The sequence below is a fragment of the Poeciliopsis prolifica genome, unplaced genomic scaffold (assembly GCF_027474105.1).
Source record: "Poeciliopsis prolifica strain line A6 unplaced genomic scaffold, Auburn_PproV2 SCAFFOLD060, whole genome shotgun sequence".
Lineage (NCBI taxonomy): Eukaryota > Metazoa > Chordata > Actinopteri > Cyprinodontiformes > Poeciliidae > Poeciliopsis > Poeciliopsis prolifica.
Window position 1 is genome coordinate 1,021,997 of NW_026562435.1, and position 18,340 is coordinate 1,040,336.

The 18,340-nt window shown below is 37.1% G+C and overlaps 2 protein-coding genes across 2 annotated transcripts in view; both read left to right on the top strand.

Annotated features, from left to right (window-relative positions):
* LOC129379684 (inactive N-acetylated-alpha-linked acidic dipeptidase-like protein 2) overlaps positions 1-7,610 on the top strand; it is a 312,373-nt gene extending 304,763 nt beyond the window's left edge. The window contains exon 17 of the mRNA XM_055060485.1: positions 6,481-7,610. Coding sequence (XP_054916460.1) covers positions 6,481-6,727 — 247 coding nt within the window. The 3' untranslated portion in view covers positions 6,728-7,610. The remainder of the gene's footprint in view (positions 1-6,480) is intronic.
* Positions 7,611-17,127: 9,517 nt separating this feature from the next.
* Positions 17,128-18,340, top strand: part of si:ch211-51h4.2 (uncharacterized) — a 57,564-nt gene continuing 56,351 nt past the window's right edge. The window contains exon 1 of the mRNA XM_055060488.1: positions 17,128-17,280. Within this exon, the coding sequence (XP_054916463.1) occupies positions 17,136-17,280 (145 nt within the window). The 5' untranslated portion in view covers positions 17,128-17,135. The remainder of the gene's footprint in view (positions 17,281-18,340) is intronic.

Below are 18,340 nucleotides of genomic sequence, written 5' to 3' on the forward strand. Positions count from 1 at the left end.
CTTCCAGTGGCACAGCAGGTAAACTAACTCCAAACTATTCCAGCCAGGTGCTACTGGACACATCTGATGTCAATGTCAATATTTATTTTGACCGCACTAGTCCAATATAATTGGGAAAGCAAAGGCTTCTCAAGTGCGATTAAAAATGAATCTCTCATAGTTCTCGTAGTTTGCCACTCTGGTTAAGCAGATCCAACACTGTAATAGTTAACTTTGTCCCAACTCCTAGAATCAATTGCAATAATGTAAAAGGTTTGGTAATTTTATGAAGTTCTAACTTCGCTTTTGAGGCTGATATGTTACAGTGAAAAATCAGAGTGTAAAAAGTGAAATGTGATGCCAGAAGAGATTAAAGCATAGCTTATGAATGTTAAATATGTTGGTCAGTGCTCCATTTATCATGATTCAAAAGCAATTCTAAACATGTGGGGGGTTTCAGTCTAGATTTAAAGGAACTCCGTGTTTCGGCTGTGGTACAGTTTTCTAGATTTGTGGTGCATAGAATAGAAGCTGAACACTGCTTCTTCATGTTTGGTTTTTCTTCATGCAGAGCAGAACCAGAAGACCTGGGAGGTTTGGAAGGTTGATCCAAGAACAGCAGATCATTAATGTATTGTGGTGTTCAGTGATTTAGGAACTAACAACAGTATTTTAAAGTCTATACTGTCAGTGGAAGGACTTTAGGTGATGCACTCTATCTTCCTGGTTTTAGTCAGAACATCAACAGCAGCGTTCTGGATCAGCTGCAGCTGGAGGATGGATTTTTTTTATTCAGTCCTGAAAAGACACTGCTGCAGTAATCAATGTGACTAAAGACATGAATGGATGAGTTTCTCTACATCCTGCTGAGACTTTAGTCCTTTAATCCTGGAGATGTTCTTCAGGTGATGGAAGGGTGATTTTATAAAGCAATTGTTTCACTTTGTTAGGTGAAATGATTGCAGTGGGAAAGTGTCGTACATGTGAGGAAGATCAATATGTAGTTACTCAAAAACAAGAAGGAACTAGACCAAGACTTTAACTTTCATTAAACAAACACATAAAACAGATTATACCAGGCTTTGTACGATGAGGTTTTGCCTGTGAAATGATTGATTCATAAAATCCACAGTATGTCACTGTGCTTGCATATATTATCCATTTCAGTTTTCATCTTTTTGGGTGTAGTGTATGACTTCAGTGCACATGCAGTAGTGTTTCGAGTTTAAGTTCCACATTTACCTCCAAGACTAATGTGTCAACTTAACCATACCACCATCTTTTTCCACTTTATGCACCAGAATAAGGCCTTTGATTTTTCTGCTTATTAAAGGCAATGAAAGACTTGATGCAACCACTAAATTTGCAGGCCATCTGTGTTAGAGCAAACATTTTACATTCTAAGCTGTTCATTTTCTTTCCAAGAAGCAATAAATGTGCCAATAACAGAAGATTCTATTCAGCTTTCTAACATTATCCATATGTAGTTTGAGGCTTTGTGAAAAACATTATGATTATGTTGACTTAATTATGCTGTTTAACAACAGGTTCCTGCTGTTTAGAGTGCTTTTAGAAATTGAAGGACATTTACAGTTAATGGCTTTTTTTGCTCATTGAAGATGAGCCAGAAATCACTCACAAAAAACAAAAAAACAAAAAACATTTCTTCAAATATGTCCAATATGAATATCCAGAAATATTTAAGTTTAACATGATCTCATATTTTATTCATAATGGTCACAAAATCTCTTACTTCACTAAGAGTTTGTGGAGATAAAAGGGCTTCTTTGAAATTCACAGAAGTCTGAGAGGCCGCAGATGCTGCAAGCAGCCGTCAGTCCTGGAAGCTGCTGCTGCAGCACCTGGACTCAAACCTGAGGCCCCAGACTTGGCTTGAACACAATTTGTTGCATTGCAGAGCAGCCGGTGGTCTCCATTAGGGGGCCATGTCAGGGTTTGGAGGAGCACACCAATCAATAACAGACAACTTCACTAAACTCATAGGTTCTTCAAAAGCAGCTCCTATAAACCGGAACGCTAACAGACAGCTGCTGATCGGCCTCCTGTTTGTTATAAACGAGACTTTGAGCATCAGCTGTGTATCTTTTGCTGGTATGTGGAGTTCTGTACCATTGTTTCATTTTGGGTCTGCTTGCAGTTCCAAAGCTGCCAATTATTCTTGTACTGATACATTTTGGCATGAAAAGGATGAGAGTCAACCAGAGGTGTTTAGTCAAGAATGATAAGATTGAAAAATGTTCCACTTGGTTATAAAATGTCAACGAAGCTGGTTCTAGAACAGCAGTGGTCTACATGGGCAACGTGGAAGAAGTCAATATGTTGTATTTGAATATAAAACATGTTTCAATATGTGTTTCACTGTGTGCTTGTATTGTACTTCATACAATCCAATAAATGTGGTTGTAATACAGTGCAACCACATATTTGATGTGATAGATTAGCACTAAACACCTCACAGTTATTAGTTGGAGGAAAAAATGATCTGGTTTTCAAATTCAATACAGATTCAAAAACACTTCATTGATCCCAAATGGAAATGAAATGCTACAGTATCTCATTAATTAAATCATTGTTGATAGAGATGAATGTGAAGACAGACCTGTAAAATTTCTGTCTGAAAAAATCTCTGAAAGGTGCAGCATGCTTTTATCCCTTCTGAGTGAATAGTTTGGAGAAGAAACATTTGCTGCTGCAATTACAGCTGCAGGTTTATTACTGCATGTCGGCAACCAGCTTTGCAAATGTAAATTTATAGTGATTAATCTGTAATCACTCTGAATTTATTATAGTCTAGTGCCCTTCTGTAGCATTTAAAGGTAAATGTAATTCACTTCTAACTCAACAGAAGTTTGTGTTATTGCATAGTTCTTTAATAAAGAAAGTCCACATGGAGCTCTGTGTGGAGCTCTGTGTCGTCATGGTAACCCTCTCTTCAGCGGCTTCCTCTGTATGAAAACCTAACATTTGTTAATCATCATCAGTTCCAGCCAGATGTGATCACTTTAATCTGTAATTCAGAACCATTATCAAGTCTCACTCCAGCCGGTTGATGTGTAGTTTGGTTCTAGCCAATGGTGGTGTGTTCCTCACTTTTGAATGGGAACATGGGAAGCTGAGCACACAGGTACTTTTGGTGATGATGATGTCTCGGGCAGCTAATATCTCTGAAATTTCTCGGTTTATCTGTTCATTGCTGGTTGCTTCGTCCAGTTGAAGCCGTATGTGTCCCACAAGTACCACCTTTGCTCATCTTGTAGCAGAAATCCACAGACCAATCAATGAATCCATTCTGCTGCCAATCAAATTGCTTACATGCAATACCTGGTCAGGTCTGACTGTGATGGTCCCAGAAGTGCACAGGACCTGCAAATGGAGACGAATGCTCCCTGGGGAACACTCAGTCAAAGCCTCGTCATTAGAGGAGGAGCTGGCTGGTTTGTTACATGTTTTTACAGCATGTGGGACTGCAGAGTGAGGAGAAACACTCTGAAGTAGTCTCCTCTGCCATTTCTAATAGTCTGTGAGATCAGTATTTAGTGTGGATTTAGAGCCCTGTTTCCCCGATGCTGAAGGCCTTATTGCCATGCCGTCATGTTTCCAGCTGGGAGAGCACAGACCCAGCTGACGACCTCCCCTGCTGAGAAGCATGCTGAAACAACAACTCCAGAAAAAGATGGTGCCTCCTTCAGAAATTCATTTAGAAAAACTGTTCTCTGAGCATGGGGACAGGGATTGATTTCACCTTTGTCATCCTAATAACATATTATCAACATATTCTCAGTGCCTCTGTCCTTCAGGGACAGTCTCTGTGATATGTTTAGCAGTTTCCAGAAGTAGACAGAGGATTTTCACAGTGCTCTGTCTTTGAGTCTGAATTGTGTGCTGAAGGTCACTGCTCTTCACACCCTATAGAACACGACCTGCGTCTTAACAGATGAAGAATCACTCCATTTACTCTCTAAGACTGTCCGTTCAGCCACTTTAGGAGAAATCAATGTTCTTCAGTCCCATCGAGAGAAACACTCTGCAGTTTGTGCCATTCTGACCTACAAATGACTACTCTTCCATCCCCAAAGACTTATCTACGTATCAGTACTGTATGGAGAGAGGACTTTTACAGCCAATAACTTACATGGTGCAGACAGCAAAGAGAGCAGAGGTCACACGAGTGAAAAACAGTTCTTCACAAGTTGCTGTTTTCAGTCGACAAAATGTGACAGACAATTTACACAAACTCATAACGGAAAATGGCCATTGGAATGATTTAGAAAACGGCACGTGCTGAGGAAAGGCAGCTTTCTGTTGATTCATTTCTATGTCACTGGTAGGTGAGACCCTCCTCTGACTGTTTATTTTAAATGAGATGTGTGGCCCTGAAAATGTTTCCCTAAAGAATCCTAGAAAGAGGTTTCTGTCTTGGAATGAATGGAATGAGCTTCAAAAAGCATTCCAGCTCAGAGCTTTTGAATCAATTCGAACTTTTGAAAATAACTTAAAATAATTTATGTCTTATGAGCAAATAATGACATGATAAATTAAAATGAGATTGGTCAATATTCTTTTAGGGGATATGTTGTTTTCAGAGGCATCATAAACCATTTTCTTTATGATTTCAACTGTGTGTGTTTTATTTCTGGTTTATTTCTTGGTTTTGGTTGTTTTAATGAAAATATTTAAACTATCTTGTTCTGCACAGAATTAAAGTGTATTTGTCTTTGAGTGAGGGAACTTGAATCAGTATTCAAGTTTGCATAATGATGCTAGTTTTCAAATATGTCTGAAACCTGCACATGTTTCAGCCTAAATATTTAACGTCAATATTAAGATAACAATGGCAGTTATCGTATGCCTCCCATTGTAAGATCCACCATGACTTCTACTATGGATTGAGGCCCATCCAGCTCAAATCAAAATCAAATCAAATTTTATTTGTATAGCACATTTCAGCAGCAAGGCATTTCAAAGTGCTTTACATCATAAACACAAAAACATAAAGTCATGCATCATGGAATAAACAATACATTGTTACATATTACATTTCAAATCCAATTCTAAACAGGTGTGTTTTTAGTTGAGATTTAAAGGAAGTCAGGGTTTCTGCTGTTTTACAGTTTTCTGGAAGTTTGTTCCAAATTTTTGGTCCATAGATGCTGAAAGCTGCTTCTCCTCTCTTGGTTCTGGTTCTGCGGATGCAAAGCAGACCAGAACCAGAAGACCTGAGAGTCTGGAAGGTTGATACAATAACAGCAGATCTTTGTTGTATTGTGGTGCTAAACCGTTCAGTGATTTGTAAACTAACAACAGTATTTTAAAATCTATTCTTAGCTACAGGGAGCCAGTGGAGGGACTTTAAAACTGGTGTTATGTCTCTATCTTCTTGGTTTTAGTGAGAACGCGAGCAGCAGCTTCTGGATCAGCTGCAGCTGGAGGATTGATTTGTTGGACAGGCCTGTGAAGACGCTGTGCTCAGCATCCAAAACATTCCAGCTTGCTGTGTGGAAACACTCCAACCTGCCAGTTGTTTTTGGGAAAGCCCTGTGCTGGTGGGAAGCCCATCCTATAACTGAAAGCTCTTCATGGAGGCAGTTGCTGGACTTACTTGGCAACTTGAGCCTCTCTTTAGAGCAGCTGAAAGTTCTTGGTGGTTTTGACCAACAGCACGTTTCCTCTGAAGTGAACACGGTTGACAAAAGAACAGTTTTTAGCACCTTTGTCTGCTCTGCTAATTAACCATTGTTAACACTTTTCCTTGAGTTGGTAGCTAAAATGATTTAAATGAAGCTTTCAGGTCATTTTGTGAAATGGCCAAGGAGTTGGTTAGGAGTTGGAGCTTGGATCTAGAAATACATTCACAGCCAAGTTGAAAGCAGTCTGTTTGCAATTTGCCATTTATTTTAGTGTCACTTGGTATTGGTGATTAAAAGTCCAGAAGAACATAGTTCTGTTCATTTATGAACCCAAAAGGAACATGTTCACAAATAGATATTTTACTGCCGTGTTGTTGGATCTGTTTTGATCAAATGCAAATCGCCAGAAATGCTAATAAATCATTTATGCCAGCAATTTTTACTACATTCTTTATCATTGGCAGCCATGCTGGAAACTAAACTCAGAGCTGCTTGGCAATCTTGATCTTTCTCAGGCGTAATTCCAACGTCTGTGGGATGTTTTTGTTGTTTTTCCAACTGGAAATTCAGAATAGAGAACTGACAAAAACAGTGAGTTTTATCATTGAGTTCATTTTTAATAACTTTGCACTTGGTTTCGTTTAATCTTATTATTCTTCATAACAATGTAGAATCAATAAAAAACATCACCAATAAAAACAAGGAAATGACAAAATCTCTTCTCTAACTCCTTTGTTTGAATGTAACCACAAAAGAATCTCCTCATCGCAGTATCCAAAGCTTTGTTTTGGTTTTTCTTTTGTAATCTGATCAATTGTTTTTGTTTTGTTTTGTTTTTTCTTGGTCTCTACAGAAATTTACTTTACAGTCTTCCAGGAAAATCTCCCCAGTTCTCCATCCTCAAGTTCTCCCCGGATGTGGTTCTGCACTGCAGCGTGACGAGCAAGGTGGCCAAGCACTACGCTCCAAACAAGGACGCCTTCTGCCACAGCGCTAAGAACCAGTCCCTGTCTCTGATCCTCAGGGCGCTGCGCTCGGCCGAGAGGCTGGTGGGCTTTGGGTTGGACCTGTTCCAGAATTACCCAGGCGTCAGCAAATGATTCTGATGCAGATATAAAGAGCGCCTCCTCTGCCAATCTCAAAAATCACTTTGTGGTTCAGAAGGAATAAAATTTGCAGTTTCAGCAACTTTTTTTTAATCCAAATTGTGCAAAAACAGATTTTTAAAAATGTATGAATGTATCAAATCTGACTTGTTGCACGCCTGCTATTTGATATGCAAATTATATGGAAAAGTGGGTCTGCTTAAATTGCACTAATCTGTCTTCCAATGAGTTTGAACCAAAAGGCGAATGGCTATTTTCTAAATATTATGTTACTGTACCTGATTTTCCTCTTAACACTTGCTCCACTTGATGTGGCAGTTTCTTTTCTTTTCACAAAACAAATGTCAGCACTAAATTTAAAAAGAAAATGAAAGTAGCACTTCAGAATCAATGTGAGGTTGAAAAGAAAACCAGATTTCAGTGTTTAAAAGCAAAGGAACTGGAAGAGTATTTGAATTTATCTTTAAAGTTTAGCCTTGATGAATGAACAGAATATATTTAACACTTAAATCCCTTCAAGCACTTAAAGTGTGTTAGACTGTTCACCAATAAAACACCAGGAAGTCACTTTGTTTCTGAAGTTGTTTTAGGAAATCCCGACTCTCTCCAAATAGATGATGCTCTGCATTTGAAGTAAAATACAATTCAGGTTGGAAATAAATCTTTTTTTTGTAAAAATCTATCAATCTGTTGATGCAAAGAACAAAAGCCATCCTAGTTTCAGCATAGATCACTGTGAGCTAATCCATATTTATTGTCAGTATAGTTATTTTAACCTCAACTGCAGTGTGTGACTTTTTTGTGTTAATTGATCATGAGAAAATCTGCAAACAGGATTTTCCAGATTTTATTTTTTAAAAAATTAACAGGGCTTTAAGTTTTGTTGTAGTTAGGCATGCTTTTTGCTAGTTTTTGTGCAAAACATTTAGTAAAATAACTTAATGCTATGAAAAGAATAATATATATTTTAACATGTTTGAAGTACAATTTCAAGGCATGATGATTGTTCTAGTCTCTTATATTTTATGATGGTTTTTGTAGCACTAATCCATTGTGTTCATGTGAATGTGTTTCAGCAAGCCAACTGGAAAATACACAAAAACGCTTTCTAGGTTTTCTAGGAAGAATTTCTTTGATTGATTTATTTCCTGGTTGTTTGTGTTTCAGTAGCCATTATGATGTGTTAAAACATTTTGGTTTATGAGTCTTTGCATATATTGCCTTTTTTTAATAAATGTGCATACATTTTTAAGAAAGTTTGATAAAGAACATTTTGTAAGTTGGACCGATTATTGGTATGTAATGACCAAACTTTTAAATGCAGAAATTTACAGTAATGAAACAAAAAAAATCTTATCAGGGATATTTTAAAAAAAGCTTTTGTGCCTTTAACAAGGAGCTTTCTTGAGTTTGTTAAATATTTTACCCCAAAAAATTCCTGTAATCTTTGGCAGTCTGAGGTTTTCACATTGACCTGTGATTTGCATTTAGTTTGCTCTCAACCCTGGTTTTTCTTCTTGCTTGTAAAATTGCATGGAAATACAAATTCATGTGTTTTTTTTTTAGTACCAAGAAAGTGCAACTTTTAATTCTGATTTGTCTTGTTCCGTTATTCTCGCAAGAGAGACAAATAAGCACTGGAGTGGTGAGAGCAGGAGCTGCAAATTCCAGCCTCACCAACAGATGTTGCCATACTCTATAAACTCCACCTTTAACAAGGTGAGTGAAAACTGGTTTGCTGTAACTGAATCAAATAATTTCTTATACACGTTTTCTTTACTGGAATTTTTTTTTTCTTTTTTGTACAAACATAAATTATTGTTGTTATAAGAAGAAGGACTTGTCTTTAGTTGGTTTGTTGGTCTGAAAACCCAGGCATCACCTTTTTACTCTTCTGGTTGTTGGAGTTATAGTTTTTGTTTGCTTGAGTGCCATTTGTTTTTGATGGCAGCATTTTATGTCTATTGCAGCTTTGTGAACTGGATTTTGTCTGTCTCATGTTTCTCTTGCTGTGTTCCAGTGAGTGTTTACGATTTTGAAGTGTTGGTCATCTGACCAGCCAGTCCTAAATGTTGTGTTGAGTGGAATTGTCAGTAGTCTGAAAATCATTACACAGGAAAAATACTGTGTCTATATGTCTCTTTGTTGGCAAAATCACTTTACATAATGGTATGCATGCTTTAATTTATATTAGGACAAAAAAAAGTCATGAGTGTATTATCAGGCTATGATACTTGGTAATGTATATTTTTTTCTCTCTCTCTTTTTAGAATAATAGCACAAATTTATTGTTCTTTCTACATGGTGGAAAATCATTTGTAAAATCTGATATTTACTGTTTTGCTATGACTTTATTTTTTTCTAGGTGACTCTGTGACACAGGTTGGATTTATTCTGAGTGACAATGCTTTGGAAGTCCAGCCTCGGGCAGCACAAATACAAACAGGACATTAAATCTGATTATGTTCATGCTGTAGTTGGATCCTGAACACTAGCCTTGAAATTATACAAAGTAAATCATAATGGGATAATTTCAGAGACTTAAGCAGAGTTTCATCCAAACACTAATTTGGCATCAAACGTTGTGTAAATTTATATTTAACTAATAAATGCAGAAACCCAAAGTAGGGTTTGGGACATGACTTAAGGTCACAAAACAACAAGATTGGGGATTAAGATCATCTTCTTAATTTAAATTATGAAAATTTGAAATCAAGAATTCTTAATTGTTAATATTTAAGAATGTGTGATTAATGGTGAATCACACATGACACATGACCATGGTGAATTTGGGTTATAAATATTAAAGATATAAAAACAGTACTTTCAACAGTTGGCTTTTGACTCTGCCTTTTTGCTGTGACTGTACTCCTATTTGACTTGGTAAAAATGTGAACATATTCAATTCATAATCTGGTTCATAATCTCTACACTGTAACAATCTTGGATGAAATCTAGAAAGCTGACTGACAGGCTTTCTGTGCTGCAGGATGTTTTGTTTGTTTCAGTTTGTTTAATCAGGTTCATTTGTATGCTTTGTAATCGTATGATCAGAACACAGATCACTGTTCTTTAACAGTTTATGTTAAACTTATCAATGTAAAAAAGTTGAATGCAAATTAAGAATGATCCTAATCAACTGATGTAAATGTGGTTACATGCAGTACTCAATGCATCATTGCACAACCACAGAGACATGCTACCTTTGTGAAGCCGCTTGAAAAATACTTGACTTGACCTGCTGTCTGTGTAAACTATATGTAAGCAATATTAAATATGCCTCATTGCAGGCAGTTATGAAAACTGCTGTATTTTGTACAATGTTTAGAATTTGAATGATGTAGAAGAGTTAGTGCCAGATTCATTAATGTTTCGTGTCTGGGTTTTTAAAGCAACAAAAGGTATTGCTTTTAGAAAACTAAAAAGCTCTCTTCTTGATTTAATTTGGTTTTGCTTTTAGAAACATTTCAGATTCTCAATCAAGTTTATCAGACAACTACAATGTCAGTGAAAACAAAATGCACATTTAAAATTTAATTTTTTTTAAATTGTTTTTTATTCAGGGAAGAAATCTGCAAACAGGATTTTGCAGATTTCATGTGAAAACAAATTACCCTGAACAGCTTGAGCCAGTGATAGTAACAACTGCCACAGTTACTGGGTTAGACAACTTTCACACCTCTGTGGCAGAATTGTATTTCACAAAATTTTGTTTAAATTGAGCCATAATGGAGGGTTTCTAATAAGCATTACCAGGAGGTCAAAGGTCATGCCACAATGTCTCAGTTGGATTTAAGAGCAGACTGACTTATTTTGTTTTCTTAAAACCAACGTATACTTACTGCTGTGTTTCAGATCATTGTCCAAATTCTCTTCAGCAAACAGTAGCTGCATTTTCATTGACCATATAATTGCACAATTTCATATTTTGAAGACAAATTTGTTAAATAGAAAAATGGTTGTTTGGAAAAAACAGTTTTGCTGCTAGAGTGAGGTGGGTTTTTCTTTGGCGATATTGAAACTGGTTAATTTACAAAACTGCAATGGAAGCAATTTTTGTATGAGTCACAGATGAACAACCGGATGCTGTAAACTTCAAAGACGACAACAGAAAGTGGTCATCTTTATGTTTTTTAATGACTTATTGCATTAACAAACTTATTCATGTGTGATTTTAATCTTGTTTCTTATTTAATGGAAATACCATAATTGTAAAATAAAATTTGTGGAGTATTGACAGTTTTGCAGACATTGGTAATGAAAATGCAACTACTAATAATGATCTAATGGATGTACTCTGTCAGGATTTTCTGACTGAAAGTAAAGTTCTTGGTTCTATCAACTCCAAGTTGTCCAGTTCACGAAGCAGAAAGCAACCCCAGACCATCACTGCATCTCCATGCCTGGTATGATGTTGTTTTCTAAAATGCTGTGGTAAATTTACTCAACTTGTCAGAGGTCACACACCTTCCTTTTTTGTCTCTTAAGTTTACAAAAATGTAATAGCAAAAGTCAAAACGTTTTTTGGTAAATATTTGTTTTGGTATATAATATTTGTAGTGGTTTTAGCCTTGAATGGATGTAGCTTTGATCCAGTCTTTCTTGAATCATGGACACTGACCTTACCTGTGGCAAGTGAGGCCTGCAGAACTCAAGATAGTTTTGTGATCTCCTGGATCACTGTATTCTTTTTCTTTTGAAGCTGTTGTTGAACAATATTAGTCTGCACAGAGTAGAAAGGGCAAGCATGAAAGTTACAAATAGTACAGGAGAGAGTGTACAGCCACTGTAAAGGTGAGAAAATGAGTGACCTTAGGAAGCCCAGTAAGATTTGATTGCATTTAATGTAATCCAACACTCCAGAAGCAGCTTAAAATATGCAAAGGTAAAAAAAAAATAAAGGTGTAAGTGTTTTGAATTTATTTATACCAGAGTATGATGTGTTGCTTTTTTTAAAGGAAAACTATTTCATAAGTCTGCAGGTCTGACAGAAATCAGGTTCAGGTGTGGTCATTGCTATGAAACTGAAAAATATGGTTCTTCACTGTAGATGGTTGGGGTCAGGGGTCACTTTTCTCTATAGGCTGTTTTGTAAAGCATTTTTTTAAAACTGCATGTTATATTTGCTCAGGATATTTTAGGACATTATTCAAATGTGTCTGATGATGTAAAATATTTACATTAAAAATTGTAAAGGGGAAATAGTTCTTGTTTCTATATGTACAAATTTGTCTCAGCATTTTTAAAATGTACCATTTGACAAACCAACTGTAACTTTGAAAACAAATGCTATGTTGAAATAATAGAATTTGCAAGGAGCTGCACATTAAGAACAGTACCAAAGGGCATAAGATGAGGAGTGAAGGCTCTCAAATACTCCAGTGTACTGTGCATATTTGTGCACACTGTGCACTTTCTCCAGAGAGTTTAGATTTCATTGCCAAACATGATGAATTCCTTCATTTCCCACAATCTGAATGGATAGTAGCAAGTATTACAAGTTGACGCTTAGCCCCATTTCTTCTGCACCGGGGTCGTCACCACACACGACTGTCAGTGCGGCACAGACAGCGGTGTCTTTACGACTGGTTGCAGCAACTCACAACCTTGTTGTCGCATACAAAACAGTTCGATGTGAACAATGTTTATGGCCAAGCAATCGACCTCTATGCAGCAGAGTCCAGCAGTGAGTCCACCTCAAAAGTATGTGTGGACCTCAATGGCGTGAAGAACACCTGAGTATATGGAACCTTCAGTTTTACAGGCAGTGGCCAGAGCTTCTGACAGTCAGTCAAAGCAGTGAATTAAGGGTTGGAAGTGACAATGACTCACTCTTACCACTGACTTATGGACACTTTGGCTAATACCTGATACCATCACTGTAATTTCCCCTTGAGATGTCACTTTTTGACGATGTCACGTTTGTGTTGCCCTTCAAAACATGCCAGATCTTCGGAAATCCAATCATTATTGGACTGCATGTGCTCAAAATTCATCCAAATCAGAGCGTTACTTCCAGATGTTTAACTTTGTTTTTTTCTGGGTTTTAATGTATGACATCAGTGTTGTTGGCATGTTTAGGTTTTTTTATATATATTTTCACCCTTGAAGTAATTTAACAATGTTTTACAATAAACGTATGTTTAATCCCAAGTCTGTTTTACTGTTGGTATCATATATGCCACACTACACACAGACATGCACAAACACAAAAATCTTTATGTCCAACCATATTAAGAGTTTGTTTTTACTTCCATTAATTTTAATGACTGCTTTTATATCTAGCCCTGGTCCTACACATTACTAGTATATTCCTAAACCTAACTTTAACCAAACGTAATTCACAACTTAACTTTAAATTTAACCTCTTATGGTGTAAAAAAAATGGATCCAACACATGAGCCCCCCTAAAGTTCATTGGATTTCAGAATGTTAGTGAATAGAAAAGGTCTTATGCAGGCTACAGAAATGACATACACACACACCAATAGTGAATAGTAAATATGGTTTACTACTAAACCACATTTTTCCTGCACGTTGAAACGTGCACACTATTTTTATTAGGAACCAACAAACTAGGTATTCTGTCATGAAGAATTTGCTAGCATTGCACATGAAACATGGCATCCTACCAAATATTGTATCAAAGCATTCTCTTCTGATAAAATAAAAAAATATATATTTGTTGTGATTAAATATCTTGTGCGCCTGCAATAAACTTGTATGATTTTCTCAGTTGTTTCATGGAAGTGCAGCTGAGTGGACTGTGAAAGGATCTCAGTCTGCTTGGTGTGAGAAACAGAAAAGATTTTTACATGGAGTGGAGACAAACTGAAGATGAGTCTTGGCTGGCAGCAGTGTATGGAAAATAAATAATTTTTAATATACATGTAGCACCAGTAAAGATAAAAACCCATTGTGACACCACTATAAGTACAGTGGCTGTAGAGCAGGGACAAAAAGGCCAGAGGTAACCCTGAGAAAACTCCACAGCAGAGAATCAGACCAGTTCAACACAAACTGCTCACTCCAGACTTAAACAATGATGTTTACTGCAGAACACGGCTAACTCCTCAGGGAAACACCTTGATTCAGCCTTCTGGACAACTCGACTTGGATAATTGCTCACATTTCATCCCCTGGAATGACGGACTTATGGTCCCATTATTTTACAATATGCTGTATAGTTTCAGTGCATCACAAGATTCAGTTCTGGAAAGAGCTTATTTCTGTGAAGTGGATAGAGACAAGTTAAGCATCAGCCACAGAAAAATTATTTCATATTTATCTCATCCTAACAGACCAAGGAGACATTATGTTGCTGTCAAACAGAACAGCAAAATGCAGCCGTACATAAAAACCCAAACATTTTTGTGATGATGGTAAAAGTAGCTAATGCCAGGACGTCTTCTAAATCCAACCAATCTGGGTAAGAAATATGGATGTGCATCCTTCTACCAGGCTTTGTACCATAGAGCATCATGGTGAAGGGGTTGGGTTGGAAGCTGAGACATCAAGGAGAACTGCTGGACCCCCAGCAATGCACACACGCAGCAATAACACCCATAATACTAAAATCAGGTCAATAACTCTGGAGCTCTGACCTACACAAGAAGGAAATTAAGCCATTTCATTGCAGCGTTTTGTACCTGTGGCACATCTAAAAACTGCAGGACAGTGGCGTTCGAGGACTGGAGTTTCACACCCCTGTCCTAAAGATTCATGTAAGTCCCTTCAAAGAATTATTTTTGGTCCACGCAAAATACAAAACATCTTTTTTTGTGCACTGATCTTGGTGTTCAACAGTGTGTCCAGGTTGCAGTTTAAAATGCCAAGGCATCCTTATGGTGTTGTGAGGACTGTGTGGAAAACTGCCTCAACCAGGCATTCACTGTTCCCTGTTTTAGGAATTCACTTAAGCAATGGTTACTGGATAATCTAAATTGTAACACTGTTTTTAAAAAGGTTTACACCTTTTTAAAATTTCTTTGCTTTTTAAACTTTTTTTTCATATTTTTATTATAAATGTTTACTTTAAATTGTACTATTATACTTTAAAATCTTCAATAAATCAGGTCCTCTGTGTTGTGATGCATGCTATTTTAAATCTTTTCCATCAACCTTCCAGGGGACTACAGATGAATATTAGCCTCTCTGGCTAAATCTAAACCTGTCTGGCTAGCCTGTCTGGCTAAATCTGTTGGACTCAAGTTAATTAATCTGCATTGTACTCTTTAAGGAAAAGAAAAAAGTCAAAATCTAAATTGTTAAGAAGTTGGAGACTAAAAGAATCACAAAATGTTTGTTTTCCTTGTTAACCGAATTGGTTGAATTTTAGCAGCTCTACTAAGGCCAGTGCTTGCTTTGTGGGTGTACGTCCAAGATGTGTCTGCATTGAGCATCATGAGGGAGGGCAGAAGGAGGAGAGTGACTGAATAAAAATTCTTGAGTTGGATTCTGTCTGTAGGATTAGACTGAATTTATTTATTTTTAGTAAAGTGCTTTAAGGTGACAAATGTGAATTGGTGCTTTATAAACAAACAGAATAAATTGAATTGAATTGTGCTCCCCTTCTCTCTCTGTAATGCCAAACTGTCGGATTCTCATTTCAACTCCACCTGTACATTTCAACTCCACTTCGGTGTCACCTCTTTTATATACAGGTGCCCATTAAGGACATGCCGCCAGAAGTCTGAATCTGTGCGAAATTAGAATTAAGTCAAATAGTTCCCACTGGAGGTAGAAGTTGGTATTTATCTGAAAATTTGTGATTGACTGGTTTTAATGCATGAGAAGACAACACTAGCATTCTCTGGTTTGGTGGAGTGTGTGTAGCATTTTGTGTGTTTGACTCAATTGAAGTTTTATGTGATAAACAACTTTATGCCTGGTGAGGTAATAAAGAATATATTCAAAGAATAATATACTGTTCAAGACTGTGTGTTAATTTGTGTTTTAAGACAAGTCATTAAAACACAAATTAACCACAAAAAAGTAATTTATTTCATAATCACCTTTAATTGAAGAAAAATACAAAAAAACCTGCAATGAAAAAGCATAATTGTTTGGAAATCATGACAGCACCCCTGATTTCAGTTGATTCATGCTGCTGACTCTGCCTCTCTCCTGCTGAAGACTCATTGTCCTGCGTTGCTCCCCATTTAGACACCTGCTCAGTTTGAGATTGTCTCATTTCGTCACAGGGACAAGCCTGACCTCATAATCCATGAGAGTTTAGCTGTTCATTGAACTTGCTTAGTCCTTACTGGCATGTGAAAAGAGTTTTATTTATTTATTTTTTACTTGTCCTGTTGCTGAAACTTGCCTGACCCTACTGTAAGTCAATTATGTTCTGGATATTTTCCTTACATGAGAATCTCCAGTGTCAAAAACTAAAATGAAAAACTTCAGGGCAGCTGAATTTTCTCACATTTTGTCACTTCACCACCATCTACTTTACTGTGTGAGAAAACATAACAAAATGCTTCTAGTTTGTAAAAAACATTTTGTCTGGGTATTGTTGCCTTTTTTTCCTTTGTAAAATAACTCAAGCCTCGTTAAATTGGATATGGGAGTCAATCTTCAAGTCTTGTCACTGTCATTTGGACGTTTGATTGAGCCTTTAAAATGATCAGAGACAGTTCTAAAAGTGAACCTCCGGTCTCAGGTAATTTGAACATTCATTTTCAAAGGACTGGTCATGCAGTTAACTTCATCTATCCTTCCATGACCTTCATTGTTCCTGCAGAAGAAACGCCAGCGTTTACATTAGCAATGATGGATTCAGAATGATGTAGTATTTTTGTATGTTGGCTGAAAATCAGCTTTTGGTTCAAAACATTTTCATACACATGTTTTCACCTGCTGAGCTACGGCAAGGTATGAACAAGTCTTTTTGCTTCCTGTCAGAATATCTTTCATGTCATTGCTAGAATAAACTGAGTTTCGCTCTATTCTAATCTGCACTAGTCTGTAGAGATAGATTTTATTACAGACTCAAAGACCACATCACATAAAAAAGAAAACAAATATGATAAAATAATAAAAAAGTACAATAAAAAAGGCTCCTAACCATTCAGGAGGCTATCAAACCAACGTCTCCAAAGTACAGATGAGTATTTTACTGCACTACGTTTAATGTTAGTTATATTTCAATTAAATTTTTATACCGCCAATTGATAACAAATGCAGCCTCGAGGCATTTTACATGAAACAAACAAACAAAACATAACATTTCAACTGAGTCACACAGTCGACACAGTCAGTTTACATTTTTGCTTTGAAACGAATCCTGCTAGGCACGCGCAGCCGGGAGGTCGCTCGCGCTCACTCTCTTGAGTGAGGGTGGCGGGGAGGGGAGGGGCGGGGAGGGAAGAGGAGAGAGGAAGCAGGAGAAGTGAAAATGATGGCGACCGAAGCGGGAGAGATAAGAGCTCACACAAACCCCTGTCCCAACCCCGACTACAGCCTCAGCCCTCTGTCCATCAAAATAACGCGGAAAAACCAGGACAGACGCTGGAGGTTGCGGTGCATTTATCTGCAGTGCTGTGAGTACCGACACACATTATGGGAGACAGCGAGCAGTCTCTGAATGTCTGAAAAATAAATGACAAACGCGCTGCCTGTCATTAATGTCCACCGTTTGCTTTGTCACATTATCATGACTGACACAAGTCATATCCCAGTTTAGCAAAAGCAAACCCTCCAATAAATAGTGGCGCTAAGAGTGGAGAAAAGGGGAGCCAGGGCGAGGGGAGGAGAGTTAGCAGGGAGACTGCAGTGAGCTGTTTGCGGTGTTGGATGGAAACACCGCAGTTTCCTCAAGAAAATCCCATTTAGGTCAATTATTTCAACATATTTATTGAACCATAATTCAACAAACATGCTACTGACGTGCAAACATGCTAGCATGTCTGCTACAAATGACTTTAATCATTTATGTGCGGCACATTTAGCTCTAACGTTTGCTTAAGTTGGTAATCAGTTACATCGCTATACCTGCCTTAAAAAGATGTCAACCAAAACAAGTGATATGGACTCGATTTCTTCTTCTTTTAAGACTGATCAAAAATTGTTGGTCTTCACACAGTGTCAGGGCGGAATGAAGGACACAGGGAATATTTTTTCCGCGCAAGATTTCAACCTCTGTGTTTTCTGCTAAACATTCTCTTTTATTTATGTTTAATTCTCATAAACGGATATTTAGGATTTTTTTAAGTGAGGCTTTGTGGAATTTCCCATAGTAGACAGACAACACAAGACATAACAGGGGAGTTTATAGGAAAGTGAAGAAAGCCTAAGACCCAGCCAGAGGAACCCCTGTCCCATTGGATCTGATTTTAGCAGTTTATAAACTGGAACTAAAAATGCTCAGATTTTGTGGGTGACCACCATCTCGTCATAAACATACAAACTCTGTTTCTCAGCTGGATACCTGAGAAACAAATATCCAACCAGAATAACCAGGATGTTATTTTGGTTGAGGCTGCCAAATGTATTTACCTCCTTTAATCATGCTTGTGCTTTTCCACTTTTACTTGTTTATTTTTAGTTATTTTGTCATTTTAATTTTTGTATTTACTTTTTAAAAAGTGCTTTTACTTATTT